This window comes from Schistocerca nitens, chromosome 2, assembly GCF_023898315.1.
Source record: "Schistocerca nitens isolate TAMUIC-IGC-003100 chromosome 2, iqSchNite1.1, whole genome shotgun sequence".
NCBI lineage: Eukaryota > Metazoa > Arthropoda > Insecta > Orthoptera > Acrididae > Schistocerca > Schistocerca nitens.
In genome coordinates this window covers 688,305,798-688,326,965 of record NC_064615.1, presented here as the reverse complement: position 1 = coordinate 688,326,965, position 21,168 = coordinate 688,305,798, and the positions used below count along the sequence as shown (strand labels likewise).

General features: G+C 42.4%; 1 protein-coding gene across 1 annotated transcript in view; it reads right to left on the bottom strand.

The window, feature by feature from the left end:
* Positions 1–258: 258 nt before the first annotated feature.
* LOC126235260 (uncharacterized) overlaps positions 259–21,168 on the bottom strand; it is a 90,151-nt gene continuing 69,241 nt past the window's right edge. Inside the window, exons 2-3 of the mRNA XM_049943989.1 lie at positions 5,637–6,490; positions 259–744 (exon numbers count right to left, since the gene is read on the bottom strand). Coding sequence (XP_049799946.1) covers positions 340–744; positions 5,637–6,467 — 1,236 coding nt within the window. The 5' untranslated portion in view covers positions 6,468–6,490 and the 3' untranslated portion in view covers positions 259–339. The remainder of the gene's footprint in view (positions 745–5,636; positions 6,491–21,168) is intronic.

The following is a 21,168-nucleotide window of genomic DNA, read 5'->3' as shown; positions in this document are numbered from 1 at the left end:
TTGGGCAGAATTTGGCACGATATCCCTTAGGAGGACATCCAGCAACTCAGTCAATCAATGCCAAGCCAAATAATTGCTCGTATAAGGCCAGAGGTCTGCCTACATATTATTAACTTACTCAATTTGTGAAGCTTTTTCTCTTGAATAAATAATACAATTAATAAATCAGCCAATTTTACTGAAGTTTTAATAATTTTTTTCCGTACAGTACACCACATCTACCGATTTCACTTCCATTCGGGTAATTCCTTAGAAGGGAATCTTTTTTTTTTCATTTTTTTTCCTTAGCGTTTATTTACCACTCGCACCAGCAGCAAGCAATGGCCAATACAAAGCAGTCTATATCCAACCTCTTTCCTCAAAAACAGGTATCAGGTACTGCACAGTGCTTAAGAAGGTCGGATTAGTGATACACTGGCGAATAAATCTCTTCACGTTTCCATCGTCGTTATCTGCGAGCGCAACGTTGGGGTCGAAGTCTATGCAGTGCTGGCTGATGAGCAAGGGCATGCTCTGGAAGGTGCAGAACAGCTTCACCGGGGCCATGTGTTCCATATCGCCGGTGAGCTGGTGCAGGGGGTAGTCGTCGGCCGCGTGGTGCAGCCCCTGGGCCCGCAGCGCTGCCTGCAGACTGGCGTGGTAGCCGGCCACCAGCTCGTCCACGTGGTGCCGCAGAACCTCCAGGCTGGCGCTGCTGTACAGCAGGTACACCACGTCCTCGGCGGGGCACCCCACGTGTGCGCACTGCAAAATGTACAAAGAAACACGCCTTCAGAAATAGTCCACTCACATCATTAGTGTTATAAAAAATGTTCAAATGTGTGTGAAATCTTATGGGACAGCTAAGGTCATCGGTCCCTAAGCTTACACACTACTTAACCTAAATTGTCACACCCATGCCCGAGGGAGGACTCGAAGCTCCGCCGGGACCAGCCGCACAGTCCATGACTGCAGCGCCTTTAGACCGCTCGGCTAATCCGCGCGGCATTAGTGTTATACTCTAAGCCAGTGGTTCCCAACCTGGGGGCAATTACGCTCTGAGGGGTAAAAACAAAAGGGTTCTACTGTGTTTCGGTCATGAAACTAAATTATTTTTAAAATGTTATTACTGTTATCACTATTTTGTAAGACAGTAATACCGATTACATAAGTTACCAGTAATTGCAAAAAAAAAAAAAAAAAAAAAATGGCTCTGAGCACTATGGGACTCAACTGCTGTGGTTATCAGTCCCCTAGAACTTAGAACTACTTAAACCTAACTAACCTAAGGACATCACACACATCCATGCCCGAGGCAGGATTCGAACCTGCGACCGTAGCAGTCCCACGGTTCCGGACTGCGCGCCTAGAACCGCGAGACCACCGCGGCCGGCCCAGTAATTGCATTTCTCAAGTACTAGCGTTAACGTGTTACGTTATCTGGTGGAGATTACAGTTTACGAAACTAAGATGCACGTGAACTTTGTACCACGCACTTACAACAATAAAATTGAGACATGTAGATAACATATGCTTAAATATCTCTTGAAAATGCCTTCTCCGAATTTTAGGACCAGAAATTGCTTCAGTATTCACAGATAAACGAACTAATTGATGGCACAACATAACCGTAACTGCGTAATGGCTATTATAATGCTGTAGGGCCTACATAGTATTATTATTATTATTATTATTGTTATTATTATTAGGTTCGCCGATGACATTGTAATTCTGTCAGAGACAGCAAAGGACTTGGAAGAGCAGCTGAACGGAATGGACAGTGTCTTGAAAGGAGGATATAGGATGAACATCAACAAAAGCAAAACGAGGATAATGGAATGTAGTCGAATTAAGTCGGGTGATGCTGAGGGAATTAGATTAGGAAATGAGACACTTAAAATAGTAAAGGAGTTTCGCTATTTGGGGAGCAAAATAACTGATGATGGTCGAAGTAGAGAGGATATAAAATGTAGACTGGCAATGGCAAGGAAAGCGTTTCTGAAGAAGAGAAATTTGTTAACATCGAGTACAGATTTAAGTGTCAGGAAGTCGTTTCTGAAAGTTTTTGTATGGAGTGTAGCCATGTATGGAAGTGAAACCGATAAATAGTTTGGACAAGAAGAGAATAGAAGCTTCCGAAATGTGGTGCTACAGAAGAATGCTGAAGATTAGATGGGTAGATCACATAAGTAATGAGGAGGTATTGAACAGAATTGGGGAGAAGAGAAATTTGTGGTACAACTTGACTAGAAGAAGGGATCGGTTGGTAGGACATATTCTGAGGCGTCAAGGGGTCAGCAATTTAGTATTGGAGGGCAGCGTGGAGGGTAAAAATCATAGAGGGAGACTAAGAGATGAATAAACTAAGCAGATTCAGAAGGATGTAGGCTGCAGTACATAGTGGGAGATGAAGCAGCTTGCATAGGATAGAATAGCATGGAGAGCTGCATCAAACCAGTCTCAGGATTGAAGACCACAACAACAACTACAACAACAACTACAACAACAACAACATTATTATCGGTTGTGGTTAGATGCGCAACATTCACAGTGGAAGTATTTCAGTTTGTGTCATTTTAGAAGTAAGGAGTCGAGCCACTGAAATAAACTGCAAGTAATAAGTATAGCGCACTCATCTTAACTTGGTTGATTTTAAATGCGGTTGCAGACTGTGGCTGAGTAGGTGTCACTAGGGAGAGGAGTGATGGTGAGGAAGCGTGTGTTTTGTAGCAAGTATTTACCCTCAATGTTGATAGTTTGCTTTCGTTTCTGAAAAGGAGTTGTAAGTAGCACTCGGGATGGACTGAGAACTGCACCATTGTATAAAAAAAGATTGTTAGAAACGTGCAATACTAATCGACTCATTTACTTACTCGTTCGTGGGTTAATAATCTACAATAACTATACATCATTTATCCTTCATTTTGAAAGTAAAAGTGTTCAAAGAATATTGTTTGTGGTTCTAATTTTCAGTTAGACTCTAATGTTGAAGATAGTGGTGGTGGAGGCGGGGGAGGTGGGAGGAGATTCCGGGGGGAGGGGGGGGGGTTCTGACTAATATCTGGCTTCACTGAGGGATAATGGTCTCAGAAAGGTTGGGAACCACTGCTCTAAGCCCTAAAGGCCCGTCCACCTGCAACTATCTACGCGCGTGAGTCAAATGAAAAACCTGAAATTTGTAATAACAAATCGAAATTTCGCGCCGTTATCCTGTAAGTTCGTAAGCGTGCTAAAAACAGCGTGCAGAATGGCCTGTAGGTGGCAGCATAGTGCAGATACACACATACCGACGCAGTGTCAGTATAAAGATGGCCGCCCACTTGCGACTTGCACCAGGGAAGAACAGCGTGCCGTTATTCGGTTTTTGAATAGTGAAGGTGTGAAACCTATTGAAATTCATCGACGAATGAAGGTTCAGCACGGTGATGCATGTTTGTAACAGCAGCAAGTCTACGAATGGAGTAGGAAGTGCGCAAATGGTGTGACTTCAGTGGAAGATGCTCCTCGCCAGGTCAGGCACAACGAGATGTGAATCAACAGAATATTGTGGCAGTTGAAGCCATAGTGAAGGAAAACCGCCGAGTGACACTGAATGACATTGCAGCATGTTTACAGATTAGTCATGGGTCAACACACCGCATTGTGCAGGATGTGCTCCAGTTTCACGAAGAGGGGTGCCACCGCAGCATTTTGAGTGTCTTCCTCATCCACCATACTCACCAGATCTTGCCCCCCAAGTGTTTTGACCATTCAAAGACGCAATGGGAGGAAAGAAGTTCCGTTATGATGAAGAGGTATGCCACGTGGTGCATGACTGGTTGCCTGGACTACCAAAAGAATTTTTTTCTAAAGGAATTTATGCAATTCGTAAGTGCTGGAGGGCTTGCATTGAGTGTGGGGGAGATTATGTTGAAAATTGATACAGCTTTGTACCACTTCTGCACAATAAATAATATTTAAAAAAATATTTAAGGTTTTCATTTGACTCACCCTCGTACATTTCTAGACCACAATTATCGAACTAGACTAATTTGGGACCGGGGCAAGTAAAAATCCGCTTCAAAAGTAATTTGGATTGTAACGGGAAACAAACTGACGGTTTCCGTCGGCGCTGGGCATCGCATGAAGGACGTGACGAGCGGAATTTGTATGAGCTGACTCCAGCTCCACACTGAAAATAGGAAATTGGAAATACACTACTGGCCATTAAATTTGCTACACCACGAAGATGACGTGCTACAGACGCGAAATTTAACCGACAGGAAGAAGATAATGTGATAAACAAATGATTAGCTTTTCAGAGCATTCACACAAGGTTGGCGCCGGTGGGGACACCTACAGCGTGCTGACACGAGGGAAGTTTCCAACCGATTTCTCATAAACAGCAGTTGACCGGCTTTGCCTGGTGAAACGTTGTTGTGATGCCTCGTGTAAGGAGAAGAAATGCGTAACATTACGTTTCCGACTTTGATAAAAGTCGGATTGTAGCCTATCGCGATTGCGGTTTATTGTATCGCGACATTGCTGCTTGCGTTGGTCGAGATCCAAACTGTTAGCAGAATATGGAATCGGTGGGTTCAGGAGGGTAATACGGAACGCCGTGCTGGATCCCAACGGCCTCGTATCACTAGCAGTCGAGATGACAGGCATCTTATCAGTATGGCTGTAACGGATCGTGCAACCACGTCTCGATCCCTGAGTCAACACATGGGGACGTTTGCAAGACAACAACCATCTGTACGAACAGTTCGACGACGTTTGCAGCAGCATAGACTATCAGCTCGGAGACCGTGACTGCGGTTACCCTTGACGCTGCATCACAAACAGGAGCGCCCGCGATGGTGTACTGAACGACGAAACTGAGTGCACGAATGTGAAAACGTCATTTTTTCGGATGGATCCAGGTTCTGCTTACAGCATCATGATGGTCGCATCCGTGTTTGGCGACATCGCGGTGAACGCATATTGGAAGCGTGTATTCGTTATCGCCATACTGGCGGATCACCCGGCGTGATGGTACGGGGTGCCATTGGTTACACGTCTCAGTCACCTCTTGTTCGCATTGACGGCACTTTGAACAGTGGACGTTACATTTCAGATGTGTTACGACCTGTGGCTCTACCCTTCATTCGATCCCTGCGAAACCCTACATTTCAGCAGGACAATGCACGACCGCATGTTGCAGGTCCTTTACGGGCCTTTCTGGATACAGAAAATGTTCTACTGCTGCCCTGGCCAGCACATTCTCCAGATCTCTCACCAATTGAAAACGTCTGGTCAATGGTGGCCGAGTAACTGGCTCGTCACAATACGCCAGTCACTGCTGTCGATGAACTGTGGTATCGTGTTGAAGCTGTATGGGCAGCTGTACCTGTACACGGCATCCAAGCTCTGTTTGACTCAATGCCCAGGCGTATCAAGGCCGTTATTACGGTCAGAGGTGGTTGTTCTGGGTACCGATTTGTCAGGATCTATGCACCCGAATTGCGTGAAAACGTAATCACATGTCAATTGTAGTATAATATATTAGTTCAATGAATACCCATTTATCATCTGCATTTCTTCTTAGTGTAGCAATTTTAATGGCCAGTAGAGAAAACGCGCCTGATGATTCTCAGGAGAGACACTGTATATATAAAGGAATGTATGACACAGACCTGGAAATCGTATAGACGGACTTGCAGCTCTCCCGCAGCGGTGCGGAACATGATGTTGTTCCTCTTGAGGTTACCGTGCAGCAGGACGCGCAGACCACCGGAGCATTCCTTGACTGCCCGCGCCGCTCGCGGGTACAGCTCGCGCGCTAGCTTCTGGAAGCGTTGCTCGTACGGGTGAAACCACGGGTATTCCGCGAGCACCTCCCCCATGCGCATCAGGGACGACCGCACCAGGCCGCCGACGGCGGCGGCGTTCTCGTCGGCGAAGGTGAGCGACTGTCGGAAGAGCGGGCCGTCGAGCGGGGGTCGCGGCAGCTGCGGCACGCTGGCGGCGTGCAGGCGGGCGGTCGCGGTCAGCGCGGCGGAGCACTGCGCGAGGTCCAGTGGCGCCGCCTGCGGCTCCCAGAAGCCGGCCGCTGACAGGTCCTCCAGCAGCAGGTAGTCGGGTCCGGGCGGCGCGCCGCTGCCGTAGCAAGCGGGCGCCACCGCCTGCCACGCGCCGCCCCCGCCCTCGGCCGCCAGCGCGGGCAGCACGTCGCAGTAGACGGCGCGCTCCCGCGAGAACACGTCCGAGCTGGCCAGGTCCTTCATCGCGCCCTCCGACCGCAGCGCGCTCTTCACCACCAGCGACGGTTCTCCTGCACTCCGCCCTCGAAGCTTCGCCCGCAGACGGAAAGTCTCGCTCATTAAGCCGCCTCCGTACTTGCACGCGTACTCGATACGTGCAGTATCCGGGTCCACTTCGTTGCCCGCTTTGAGGAAAGCCTCTTCGATGAATTTGTTGTCCATCCATGACGGCATTTCATTTCTCTCTTCCGTGCTCGGCTCCATTACACAGCCGCGGTTTCTTTTCTCTGAAAATGAAACGGAAGAGTTAGGGTCTGGACCCCTCCACCATACTCCACACCTATAAATCCCTCATCCACCCTACCCTCTCTTACGCCCATTCGGCCTGGATCTCCGCCCCCCCCCCCCTACCTTTTAGAAATCCCTTCAGATCATTGAACGCCATGCTCTCCGCCTCGCCTATCGCATCCGTCTCCCCTCCCCCACGCGGATCCTGTACGACCTAATTCCGTTACCCCACCTCCTCCTTTTCCTCGAACGGATACGGATCCTGTACACCTCCCGTAAATTCGATCCTCCTCACCCGCTTCTCTCACCCATCCTATCCCACCCGCGCCTGCTGCCGTGCCTGTATTCCCACGTCCCACCCGGTCTCCATCTCTCCACCCTCCTTACCCCCTCCCAAGGTGGCTTCCGCCAGCTCACCCTCCCTGATGTTGCCCTCCTCCCCTCCATCTACCCCTCCTACCAACTTTGATCCTCCCTCCCTCTTCCTGTGTTTGTTCCTTTAGGCACCCTCCCTCCCTTCTCTCTCCTTTTCCCCCCCATACCCCCTTCCTCCACCCCTCTTCCCCCGGGCTTCCCCTCCCCCTTCCTCCCTCCCCCTATCTCCCCTGCCCTTGGCATCTCTGCTCTCCCGTCTCCCACGCCCCTTCTCCTCTCTTGGCACGTCACCGGACTCGCACACGCTCAGTGGACAGTCGCGTGCCGGAGATCATCGCCATCAGTGTCTCGTGTGTGTGCCTTCATGTTTGTGTTTATTGTTCTTTCGTCGTCACGCCACCACCGTTCACCTGTGCCGTCGCAGTCGTCCGTGTTTTGTGCGCCATGTCAACAGGTTTTAGTGTTTTTTCTTGTCCAGTGTGAACGGCTTCGTGTATATTGTTTTCCGTGTCTACAGTTTTTGCCCGCCATTTTTATTGTATTATCTGTACCTCCTTTATGTCATATATTGTACCACTCGCGGCTGAAGAGCAGCGTACTATGCTGCTGACAGCCAACCTTTGTACAAGGTGTTTAAAATAACAATAAAGAAAAGAAAAAAAAACAAACAAACAGAAGAGCTAGATTTTCAAAATGGCGGAGCACAGCGATCAGTCATCCTTTCCAGTCAGACTTTATTAAAGCAAATCTAGCATTCGGCTAGTAACTAGCCATTATCAGTGCGGTATTTCAGAGTTTTAATACATGCCCTAGTACGTCAATCCTTCGAGTACGTCAATCCTCTGTTGTTCGGGCTCCTGCCACAGTGCATTCACAGTTCACATCGAAGCGATAAGTGATTGTTTGCATGTGAAGCTCAAATGGTATTTGCACACTGTTTGGTTTTGACGTCTACCCGTGGATAAATGATGATCTGAACGTGGATTAGCAAATGCTGCAGGCTCTGGCACTTGATCTGAATGTAAATACGAGGCGTGTTTTTTAAAGTAAGTACCGTTTTGAAATTATAAAAAGACGTGCTAAGATATCTCAATAATTTTATTTTTACATCTAACCTGTACCTTAATCTACTTTTCTACATAATTTCCGTCAATACTGAAGCATTTGTCATAGCATTGTACCAGTTTTTGAATACCCTCCCCATAGAAGTCTGCCACCTGACTTGTTAACCACTGCATCACCACTGTTTTGACTTAGTCATCGTCTTGAAGACGCTGACTGCACAGGTGTTTCTTCAAGTGCAGGAACAGATGGTAGTCACTGGGCGCAAGATCGGGGCTGTACGGAGGATGATCTAGAGTTTCCCATCGAAAAGATGTGATGAGATCTTTGGTCTGATTCGCCACATGCGGACGGGCATTGTCTTGCACAAAAACTAAGCCCTTGCTCAATTTCCATGGACTATTGCTTTGATTCAGGTGTGACGTAGGCCACCCATGTTTCATCGCCATAACAATTTGGCTTAAGAAATCATCACTGTCGTTGTGGTACCGCTCAAGGAAAGTCAATGCACTGTCTAAACGTTTGGTTTTTCGCACATCCGTCAACATTTTCTTTAATCAACGTGTGCACAATTTTCGGTAATTCAAGTGCTCGGTGACAATGCCATACAAAACACTACGAGAAACATTAGTAAAGTCATCCCGCAAGGAGGAAATCGTAAAGCGTCTGTTTTCTCTCACCTTATTGTCCACTTCCTGCACCAAACTTTCATTAACGACCGAAGGACGCCCACTCCGTTGTTCATCATGCACATTTGTGCGGCCATCTTTAAATGCTCTCACCCACTTTCTTACCATTCCATCACTCATAATGTTTTCTCCGTTAACTGCACAGATCTCGCGATGAATATCGATCGCTTTTAGGCCTTTAGCACTAAGGAATCTTATAACATCCAGTACTTCACAGTCGGCGGGACTCGCGATTATCGGAGGCATCTTAAACACTCAGTACGCAACGTAAACAAGGAAGAATCAGACTGCAATGGCGTCAGTGCGTGGAATAAGGTATAGGCTTTCATGTAAAAATAAAATTATCGAGATATCTTAGCACGTCTTTTTTTAGTTTCAAAACGGTACTTACTTAAAAAAAACACGCCTCGTAAATATAACATATTACACGTACATGGGGAAAGAAATCCACTGCTGTACAAATACATTACAATTAATAAAATGTTCCGGAATATTATTCTGTGATTGAATGGATTTAACAGTTAAACCCAACGTTTCGTTCCCACCTGTGAGGGACATTTTCAGTGGGAATCGTAGCTTTCTTGTGTGTCCGATTCACCCCCTGGTTCGCTACTGACAGCAGCAAAATTCCGACTGCACGTGCTCCCACACAGCCACGCGACATCAAATGCTTTCTATACCCGGGTGCAAAGACTGTTCTGCAATAGCTGATCTGTCAATCTCTCCCCTCCTGCAAATGCATTTGTGTTCTTCTATTCGTTTTTGGACTATTCTTTTTGTAGTACCCAAGTGTACCTCACAGCAAGTACACGCAATCCTATATATTCCTGCCTTTTCTAGCGGTTTGGGTGAGTTTGTAGATTAATGCGATGTTACAATTTGTCACAATTTTTCCTGTGCGCTCAGTAACGTCCTTAAGGAAAGGCAGGAAAATTTTCGATTTCACAGGCGCTTCTGCAACGCTATGATTTTTAGGCGGTGGTCTTAACGTACTTTTTACCTCAGCGGACGAATAATCATTGTTGAGCAATGGATTGGTGAGGTGGTTTAATTTCGCACAAAGCAGCTATTTTCGAAAATGTTCCTTGCTGTATCCACCAACGTTTTTATGATGCCTCGCACAAGGGAAGCTGTAGAAGGGGTGAGACTGACAGCTGTTTCAAATGGCTCTAAGCACTATGGGACTTAACATCTGAGGTCATCAGTCCCCTAGACTTAGAACTACACTACTGGCCATTTAAATTGCTACACTAAGAAGAAATGCAGATGATAAACGGGTACTCATTGGACAAATATATTATACTAGAACTGACATGTAATTACATTTTCACGCAGTTTGGGTGCATAGATCCTGAGAAATCAGTACCCAGAACAGCCACCTCTGGCCGTAATAACGGCCTTGATAAGCCTGGGCATCGAGTCAAACAGAGCTTGGATGGCGTGTACAGGTACAGCTTCCATGCAGCTTCGATACGACACCACAGTTCATCAAGAGTAGTGACTGTCGTATTGTGACGAGCCAGTTGCTCGGCCACCATTGACCAGACGTTTTCAGTTGGTGAGAGATCTGGAGAATGTGCTGGCCAGGGCAGCAGCCGAACATTTTCTTTATCCAGAAAGGACCGTATAGGACCTGCAACATGCGGTCGTGCATTATCCTGCTGAAATGTACGGTTTCGCAGGGATCGAATGAAGGGTAGAGCTACGGGTCGTAACACATCTGAAATGTAACGTCCAGTGTTCAAAGTGCTGTCAATGGGAACAAGAGGTGACTGAGACGTGTAACCAATGGCACCGCATTCCATCAGGCCGGGTGATACGCCAGTATAGCGATGACGAATACACGCTTCCAATGTGCGTTCATCGCGATGTCGCCAAACACGGATGCGACCATTATGATGCTGTAAAGAGAACCTGGATTCATCCGAAAAAATGACCTTTTGTCATTCGTTCACCGAGTTTCGTCGTTGAGTACACCATCTCAGGCGCTACTGTCTGTGATGCAGCAACAAGGTGTAAGAGGTATGCGCTGCCTGCGATATGTAAGCTATAAGAGAATCTGAGACCAAAGAGCAGTGTTGTATGCAGTAGGAACTGTGTAGCAGTAAGTTGTTGCTAGCGGGCAGTCTGGTGTATCGCGTTGGCTGGGCCGGTCGTGGTGCACCGATGGCGGAGCCTGAGCGTTGTAGTATAAGGTAAAAGCAGCCTCGCGCATAGCTAGTAATGTTATGTGAACTCCCATGTAAATCTTTTAAAAATGTCCTAATAATAATCTTTGTCATATAAAGTAATTTCTAACAAGCATTCATTTCAATTTAAAGAATTTACTAATTTTTCCCATCCATGATCATTCCGATTGTTGCAAAAGAAAAATTAGTTGCTTCCTTTCATAAATCATAAATGTATAGGCCAGCATTGCACAGAGCTGTGCTGGAAAAAGCTATTGTAAGAGCAGATTGTTGGCGACTTTATTGAGGTAAGAATTTCTCCTTTTTTATTCAGAATGATCTTACAGGGTCGTGACGCAGCACTGCTGTCGTCCAAAATTTACCAGGTTACTGAATTGATTTTTTTTATTATGAGGTTTAAGAATTTTTCTGTTTCTAGCTTACATTAAATGAGATAAGAATTTTGTGTGTACAAAAAAATGGTTCAAATGGCTCTGAGCACTATGGGTCTCAACATCTTAGGTCATAAGTCCCCTAGAACTTAGAACTACTTAAACCTAACTAACCTAAGGACATCACACACACCCATGCCCGAGGCAGGATTCGAACCTGCGACCGTAGCAGTCCCGCGGTTGTGTGTACACTAAATGTGAATGCATTTCTGCACGGAGATTATAAATGGGAACCAATTTTGTTCAGAGGTTACACAAAAAAAATTAGAATCATATCATTATTATTATTTATACAATTTCGTGTGGGGAGGTTACACTTGGCGACAACCGGCCAGGATCGTATTTCTTTGTGAATCTCTGAGAAGTAGTCATATATCTGCTCTTATTTACTTAAATGTAGTTTGCATCTGGCGCAACGCATTTACTAATTTGTCACTTTTTCTTTCACAGATCATCGGAAATTTATTGCTCTTTGTTGTAATTGTGTTTGTTCAATTTTTTTTTTGCTTTGACGTTGTTTCATTTTTGTCCTTAATGTTGATTTGTGGAAAATGCCGCGAAAAACTGTTAACAGTACATCGCGATGTGTAATGAGTGAAATAGCCGACTCGAATAATTTGACCTATAATACTTGCGACACTCTGTGTAATAATAATGATAATCCTCCATTTACAGACAATCAGTGCGTACCGACCACTAATAATGATTTTAATGCTAATGATGAGCAAACAAATTCAATTGTGTCCTCTGTTAATTTAACGACAATTGATGACGCGACACGTTCTGATACAATGAACGCTGCCCAGTTTGACACGCCTAATTTACAAAATTTACGTAGTGAACAGATAATTGTTTCTAACGAAGGTGAACAATATTCACAAAACACGTCAGATTTATTTGATTCCGGTGTAGTGACCAACAGTGCACATCCGACTGGCAAACCTTTTTGTGAATCAGAGAATGACCAAATGGTTACACAAAACGAGACAAAAGCAGATACACCATCACACAGCACAGAGAATACAGTAGCTAATTATGGCATGGATCGAGTTATAGCATTAATGATACAACTTAATGAAAATCTCAAACAACAAATTAATTAAAATAATGAACATGTCAAACAACTAAATGAAAATCTAGACAGCAATGCCAAACAGTCGAATGAAAAACAAGACAACAATTTCAAACAGCTTAGTGAACAGATTATAGCCGTTGCTGTGCAATGTCATGATACTAAAGAACAATTACGTGAGGAAATTAAGGCTTGTGCTAGGAACAGTAGTGAAGAAATTAGATCTGTGGCACAAGAATTAAATAATACACATGCAGCTACAACTAAATTACTTAGAGACGAAATTAGTGCAGTCGCTAACAATGTTCTGAGAACGCAACACAGTTACGCGACGAGTTTAAATTAATGTCAGCAGAACTTTCACGCACACTGGATGCGAAAGTAGACGCGAAATTTGACCAACAGAACAGCCAAATTGATGAACGTTTTAATCACCACCTACAAAACAGTGAAACGCGTTACCATAAATTTATACAGGAACAGAATAAAGTAAAGCAACAAGTCATGGAAACAATTACTGCACAGAGACAGGAAGATAAGCGTAAATTGTTTACGAAAGCAAAAACATACGTAGACAACAATATTGCTACAGTATCAGACGAAATTAATACTATCAAACAGTTGGACACCGAATTGCATGATGAAATCTCCGATCCTAAAGCAAAAAACAGACACACACACACAGTAGACTTTCAGACAGTGACCGACAGACTTGAACAATTAGAACTAATTCAGGATCCCGATGCCATAAAAGCAGACGTTAAAAAATTGAACAAAACCACACGTAAAATACAAGAACAAATTAATGCTTGTGATACTAAAAAGATGATCAGGTAAAAGTACTGACTGAAAATATGATGAATTGGCCAGTCGTATTGATGTTATCGAAAATAATAATGACACCAAATCAGACGATACGTCACCAGTTTTGCTTAATCAAACACCCGAATTCCAAAATTTACAGCAGACGATCAGTGAGATAGGTTCGTACAATAATATATTACGTAGAAAATTGTCAACTTTACAGCAAGAAGTGACAGAGATGAAAAATGTTTCAGCCTCTAACACGGCACAGCATACGCCACATTCCGAACATTTCTCACACTCACACAGCTTGTATAATTTAGGTAATTTACAGAGAGTACGTGACTTAGAATCCGAAGAGACACAGACAGATTCTCATTCAATCCTGAACCTGTTCACACATTCAGAGACGATAACGTTGATTATAAGCAATTTTTATCCGTAAAAAAATCTAAGGTACTTAATAATGACAGAACACAGAATCACGCTTTGGACTGGATACGACAATTTGCTTTTGTATTTTCACCAGCTTGGCCTGTAATGCAGAAACTAGAACTGGCCTGGATACAACAATTTACTTTTGAATTTTCACCGGCATTGCCTGTAACGCAGAAGCTAAAATTTATTTGCAGCGCGTAATAGACCTCAGGGGATTCATTACACTTCGATGAATATGTGCCGTAGCGTGCACAGGGCCCCGAGCTGTAGTAGTGCTATTTCATCTTTAGTTTTCTGCACTGCTGCCTTCTCTTCTACTATCCTGTATATCTATCAAAACAGCTCTTCAACTATCGATCTATCTAGCATTAGAAATGAGTAAAGAAATCTGATATGACGAGTTTTACCGAAAGTGACAGTTTTTATTAGACACTTATAGATTATGTCAATTGACAGGAAAAAACACCATTTGGTCCTGGGATAGCCAAGCACATTCTGAATTTGTCAATCTGAAACAAGCTTTGTTGAATGCACCACTTTTATCACATCCAGATCTTACTAGAAATTTTTCCATTGCCACCGACAGTTCTAACACCGCTTTAGGCGTACACATATTTCAGGAAATTGAAGAAGATGGTACTACAGTAATTAAAAACATCGCCTTTGCGAGTCTCATTCTGTCGCCTGCTGAACGCAATTATTCTGCCACAGAACTTGAAACATTATGTGTTGTATGGGCATTTACGAGATTTCGGCATTTTCTTTATGGAAGACATACGACCGTTTACACAGATCATAGAGCTGTACAGTTTTTACTTTCCGCTAAATTTACACTCGACAGATTAAGCAGATGGAAACTTTATTTACAGGAATTTAATTTTAAAATTGTTCACATTCCCGGTACACAAAATATTGTAGCAGACGCACTATCCCGTTCTCTCAGCAACAATCAGCAAGACATCGCAACCAACTTCTGCAAAGCAAATTTCAGCGTCTATCAAAACAGTTGCATTTGAAAATTTCATTTCGTCGTCATTACGAGACATAGCGCAAGAGCAGAGTAAAGATAACGTGTGGAAAGAAATTAAACACCTTTGGCAAGACAGGAATAATGTTACCATTAGAAACCAATACACTGTACGCAATAATATTCTGTTTCGCCGCTCTCACCCTGACAGCAACAATTGGTTACTATGTATTCCTGACGAGCTTGTTAACAAATTAATATGGTATACTCATTTAAGTTACGCATATTACGGAGCCAGAAATTGTTTTCTTATACTGAGACAGAACTGTTATTTTGCCAATATGGAGAAACGTATTCGACGAGTTTTAGCGTCATGTAAAATCTGCGAGAAAGCTAAGTCAGATACGACTTCACATATTCCTCCATTACATCCCGTTGTACCTGTTAAATTGAGACACATGGCCGCTGTAGACATTTTTGGTCCGATTACCAGAACTAATAGAGGTTTTTGCTACATCTTTGTCGCTGTTGAACTCACTTCAAAATTTGTTACCTTCACTCCCTTACGCAAAGCCACTGCTAAATCTGTTTCGAAAGCATTTATAAAACATTTTCTATTTCATGTAGGACATGTAATGAAAGTAATTCCCGACAATGGATCACAGTTTCGATCTGCTATATGGACACGTATGTTACGAGCTAGAAACATTTCTCCGATCTATATATCGAACCCTTGTGAACGACTAATGAAAGAAATTGGTAAACTATGTAGAATATACTGCCATAAAAAACATATTGATTGGGACACACACATACTCTCATTCCAGGATGTAATTAATTCCATACCAAATGAATCTACTACGCTATCTCCGACTGTTATACTGAGAAATGTTGAACCACCTAACAAAATTAAAGAATTAGTATCCTTTCCTACATCTCGTCGACTACGACACCATGAAATAATTGACATTGCGCTGAACAACATCAAACATGCCGCAGAAGACAGCAGAAACAGGTTTGTACACGCCGTGACTTTCACACTGGACAGAAGATATTAGTACGTACACACTATCTATCCAACAGAGGAAAGAGTAGATGTAGTAAATTTGAGCTTCTATACGTAAGTCCATATCAATTCGCAGCATTCCTCACCCCAATGTAGTACACGTCGAAACTTTGAGAACCAAAAAAAGCAAAGGCAATCACCATGTCTCCAATATTAAACCCTTTATTGAATGAACATACTTTATGATTTATCACACTGTAATGCCATTTCCTGATTTTTTATGACCACTTATGCAATTATATTTATGTGACTACTTACTGATGATTATCATATCTTTTCTTGGCAAGTGCCCGGCAAGGTATGGTTAGCAGGTCACTTTTCTTGTCGTTACACATAAGACCGTGCACATTTTTCTAGATAAAATTACACATTTTATGACCAATTATGCAATTCTAACTAGTGACATATTAATTTTATCAAATTCTTTCTCCATTAAAGTCTTCAACTCTCGCCTCTATCAACTACACAACATACAAGCTGAACACAAAGAAAGTCATTTCTTGTCGTTATATATCAGACCGTGTACATTTTTAATTTTTTATGTATGTATGATTGTTTTCCTGTTTGTTTGTATGCACTATGAAATGTTTAAGATGTAACAAACACCAGTTGACTTTGACATTTTGCCTTATGATATCTCAACATCGTGACTATTTTACATTTTTTTTGCTACTGCATTATGATACTCTGTGTACATTTGTGCACCTGAACACTGTCCATGTTTTTGACATAATACGTTTTCTGTCATGCTATGCTGTATGCTTAATTATATCACTAGAAACCAGTTTTTATTTAATGGGTATACGATTTAAATGCAAGATTTTAATCCTTATTCAACATTTTCAGAAAGCAATAAAGTGTAAAAGAAATAAATTAAACAAACCACAGTGGATTACTATGAAATGGGAATTTCACTTTCGGAATGAACGAAAGAAGATGCAATACCTCGTCACGAAGAGTAAATGGATCAGAATTAACAAACACTAACAAGAATATACTATACACATCGTATGATAGCAGTCTTAACTAATTTTTCTTTCAGAATACGAGGCGATTGATGCAGGCTGTCAGACAGAACTACACATCTTAGTTTTAGTGATGAAATATGCTAGAAATAAGAAACTCTATACTATGAATAGTTGTATGAAGTAAATGGTAATATGAATAATGAATAATGAATAATGAAGTGCCTTTTTGCAAATGATAATGAATGACGATGAATAGTTATATGAAGAATATGGTAATAAGAATAATGAAGTTTTTCTTAGCAGGTGATGATAGTAATGAAGTTATGGTGATATGAATAATGAAGTTTTTCTTTGCAGGTGATGACAGTGATAAATTTTATATGGCCACTTAACGCATCACTTTTAAATTTTTCTTTGCAGATGAGAATAATGATGAAGTTTATATATTTACTGTTAGTTAAGAAATACTATGTAGTTATTTAAGATTTGTTGCAGTTCGTTTTGACAGTATGTCTTATGTCGCATGGTATAATGACTGAATGTATTGGAAAGGACAGCTAGAGTACATACATACTGAGTACACATTTCATTACCTGTTAATTCGAAGTTCACTACTTTTCAGCATAATATGCGTTTCTTCTTTCAGCTTAATAATCCATATTGTATTTTTTCTAGGAGAAGCTATTCATGAAATTAATGTGCTATAAGCAGTTAGTCATTAAACCTGTTCTAGTACTTGCACTTTTTTACCCATTTATGTGTGTCATTCATGAATGTGATCACATATACTCTACTTGTTTCATAACCGTGCTACAGCTGACTCATGACGAATGACGTTACCTATCCTCATTTGCAGCAATACGTCAAAAGCAAATATTGTTATGCCCCAGCAATTAATTATCGATCCCAACGCAATGCATTGCTAGCACAAAAAAAATGTATTACCAGTCCCAAATAATGCTACCAGTTTAAGAGAGTTCTGAGTAACACTGATGTTTTGTAATAATGCATAAATACTATGCCAATAATTTCTGTAAATAATATTTTTGTCATACTCTACAAATACTATGCTAATAATTAACTTTCATTTTGAATGATGACTTCTGATGATTTGTAACTGGGCAATGACTGCCAATAATTATTTTAAGTATGTCGTATGTCACTTGAATGATGAAAAATGTTTTGTAATATTCAATACATGCTATATGTTTAGAAACTGGCCAATGAATGCCACTGTTTCTTATATTTTAAATTTGTATTATGTCACTTACATGTTATTGTATATGAATACCAGTAGCTTGATGCTACACTCATTAGCTCCTGTTTTGAATGATGACTTCTGATGATTTGTAACTGGCCAATGAGTGCCAATGATTACTATACCTAGATGAATTATGTAAATGGTATGTCATTAATTAACTCTTGTTTTGAATGATCACTTTTGATTAATGCATAAAAATGGTTTGTAACTGGCCAATGAGTGCCAATGTTCACTGTAATCAGATGACTTATGAACATTATTCTGTAATACTTCATACATAGTACAGAAATGTTTAGTAACTAGGCGATGAGTGCCACCAATTACTCAAATCGGTTGATAGACTAGTATAATTCTCAATGATGACTAGCATAAGACTTAATGTCCTTCACCTTCTGACCTAATTACCAGAAATTACTGCAATATCCGTTTGTCGTGTCCATCCTTATGATCATGGAGCACCATATTTGGTTTTTGCACGAATTCTACGTTGATGAAAGAGTGTGGTGTTGACACATGATGCTGTCCACCACCTTGAACAATGGAGATTTTATTATGGTTATACTATTTGGTGTAACTAATGTACTACAAAATAACATACAATATTATACGACATTTCAGTGTCTTGGCTACACTGATTAATACTTCAGGGAAGAGAACTTCAGATTGTCTCACTTGGTGTGGTGCTTCTGTAGAAAGATATGGACTTTCAGTGCAGCTACGTGCAACCTACTGTGCTACAACGATGATGCAATCCTTCTCTTTCCTACCCTAGTTCTTGTAAAATGGTAAAAAAAAAAAATATACAGTGCGTGTGCACTTTGTGTCATTTGTTAATATGATTTGTACTCATTGTGTATACATTTTGTCATTGCTTGATATGTTCTGTACTACAGTGTGTATGCACTTTATGTCATTTGTTAATATGATTTGTACTTATTGCGTATACATTTTGTCATTGCTTGATATGTTCTGTACTCAGTGCATGTGCACTATATTTCATTTCATGTTCTGCACTTATATATATGTATATATTCTATGACTGTAAACTTAGTTAATTAAGAAAAATTTGTTGCTCATGGCAAGTCCAATTGACTCACCATCGCTGCCAAATTTTGCCCCCCCCCCCCCTCCCCAGTGGAGGGTTATGTAAGAGGTATGCGCTGCCTGCGATATGTAAGCTATAAGAGAATCTGAGACCAAAGAGCAGTGTTGTATGCAGTAGGAACTGTGTAGCAGTAAGTTGTTGCTAGCGGGCAGTCTGGTGTATCGTGTTGGCTGGGCCGGTCGTGGTGCACCGATGGCGGAGCCTGAGCGTTGTAGTATAAGGTAAAAGCAGCCTCGCGCATAGCTAGTAATGTTATGTGAACTCCCATGTAAATCTTTTAAAAATGTCCTAATAATAATCTTTGTCATATAAAGTAATTTCTAACAAGCATTCATTTCAATATAAAGAATTTACTAATTTCTCCCATCCATGATCATTCCGATTGTTGCAAAAGAAAAATTAGTTGCTTCCTTTCATAAATCATAAATGTATAGGCCAGCATTGCACAGAGCTGTGCTGGAAAAAGCTATTGTAAGAGCAGATTGTTGGCGACTTTATTGAGGTAAGAATTTTTCCTTTTTTATTCAGAATGATCTTACAGGGCCGTGACGCAGCACTGCTGTCGTCCAAAATTTACCAGGTTACTGAATTGATTTTTTTTTATTACGAAGTTTAAGAATTTTTCTGTTTCTACCTTACATTAAATGAGAAAAGAATTTTGTGGGTACATTAAATGTGAATGCATTTCTGCACGGAGATTATAAATGGGAACCAATTTTGTTCAGAGGTTACACAAAAAATTAGAATCATATCATTATTATTATTATTATTATTATTTATACAATTTCGTGTGGGGAGGTTACAAAGGGTAACTGCAGCCATGGTCTCCGAGCTGATAGTCCATGCTGCTGCAAACGTCGTCGAACTGTTCGCGCAGATGGTTGTTGTCTTGCAAACGTCCCCATGTGTTGACTCAGGGATCGAGACGTGGCTGCACGATCCGTTACAGCCATGCGGATAAGATGCCTGTCATCTCGACTGCTTGTGATACGAGGCCGTTGGGATCCAGCACGGCGTTCCGTATTACCCTCCTGAACCCACCGATTCCATATTCTGCTAACAGTCATTGGATCTCGACCAACGCGAGGAGCAATGTCGCGATACGATAAACCGCAATCGCGACAGGCTACAATCTGACCTTTATCATAGTCGGAAACTTGATGGTACGCATTTCTCCTCCTTAGACGAGGCATCACAACAACTTTTCACCAGGCAACACCGGTAAACTGTCATTGTGTATGAGTAATCGGTTGGAAACTTTCCTCATGTCTGCACGTTGTAGGTGTCGACACCGGTGCCACCCTTTCGAGAATGCTCTAAAAGCTAATCATTTGCATATCACAGCATCATCTTCCTGTCGGTTAAATTTCGCGTCTGTAGTACGTCCTCTTCGTGGTGTAGCAATTTTAATGGCCAGTAGTGTACTTAAACCTAACTAAGCTAAGGACAGCACACACATCCACGCCTGAGGCAGGATTCGAACCTGCGACCGCAGCAGCAGCGCAGTTCCGGACTGAAGTGCTTCGAACCGGTCGGCCACAACGGCCGGCAGACTGACAGATCAGCTGTTGCGGAAAATGCTTTGCAGGCAGGAGACTACCACATTCATTTTGATAGGACTCAAGTAGTGGCAGCCCCAAGCCATGAAAGGCTGTACAGAGTGGCCACAGAGATTGTGAAACACCCCAGGAATTTCAGTAGGAAGGAGGAGGGCGTGAAACTGAATGACATCCGGATTCCGGTGTTGAAGATGAGTACCTGTCTTGCGCTATGGGGCGGCAGCAACAGCGGGCTACAGCAGACGACACCGGCCAACTACGCTCGGGTATTCAAAATATGTGACGTCACGCCACAGCGCGGAAGCATGAGAAAACGGCATTTTGCTGCAGCGAATAACGAGCCAGGGTATGAATCGGATGCACAAAGTCCTCCTCAGATGGCGACAAAACGTTGGGTTTAAGCGTTAACTCCATTCGACCACGCCACGTCGAGTGGCCGCGAGGTCTATGGCGCCATTTCACAGATGGCGCGGCCCCTCCAGCTGGAAGTTCGAGTCCTCCCTCATGCAAGGATGTGGGTGTTGTTCTTGGCATTTGTTAGTTTAAATAGTGTGGAAGGCTAGGGATTAATGACCTCAGCAGTTTGGTCCCTTAGGAATTCACACACTTTTTTTCCATTCGACCACACCATAATAGCCCGAAACATTTTACTAACTGTGAGATTTTCGACACTGAAATTTCGCATTTTACA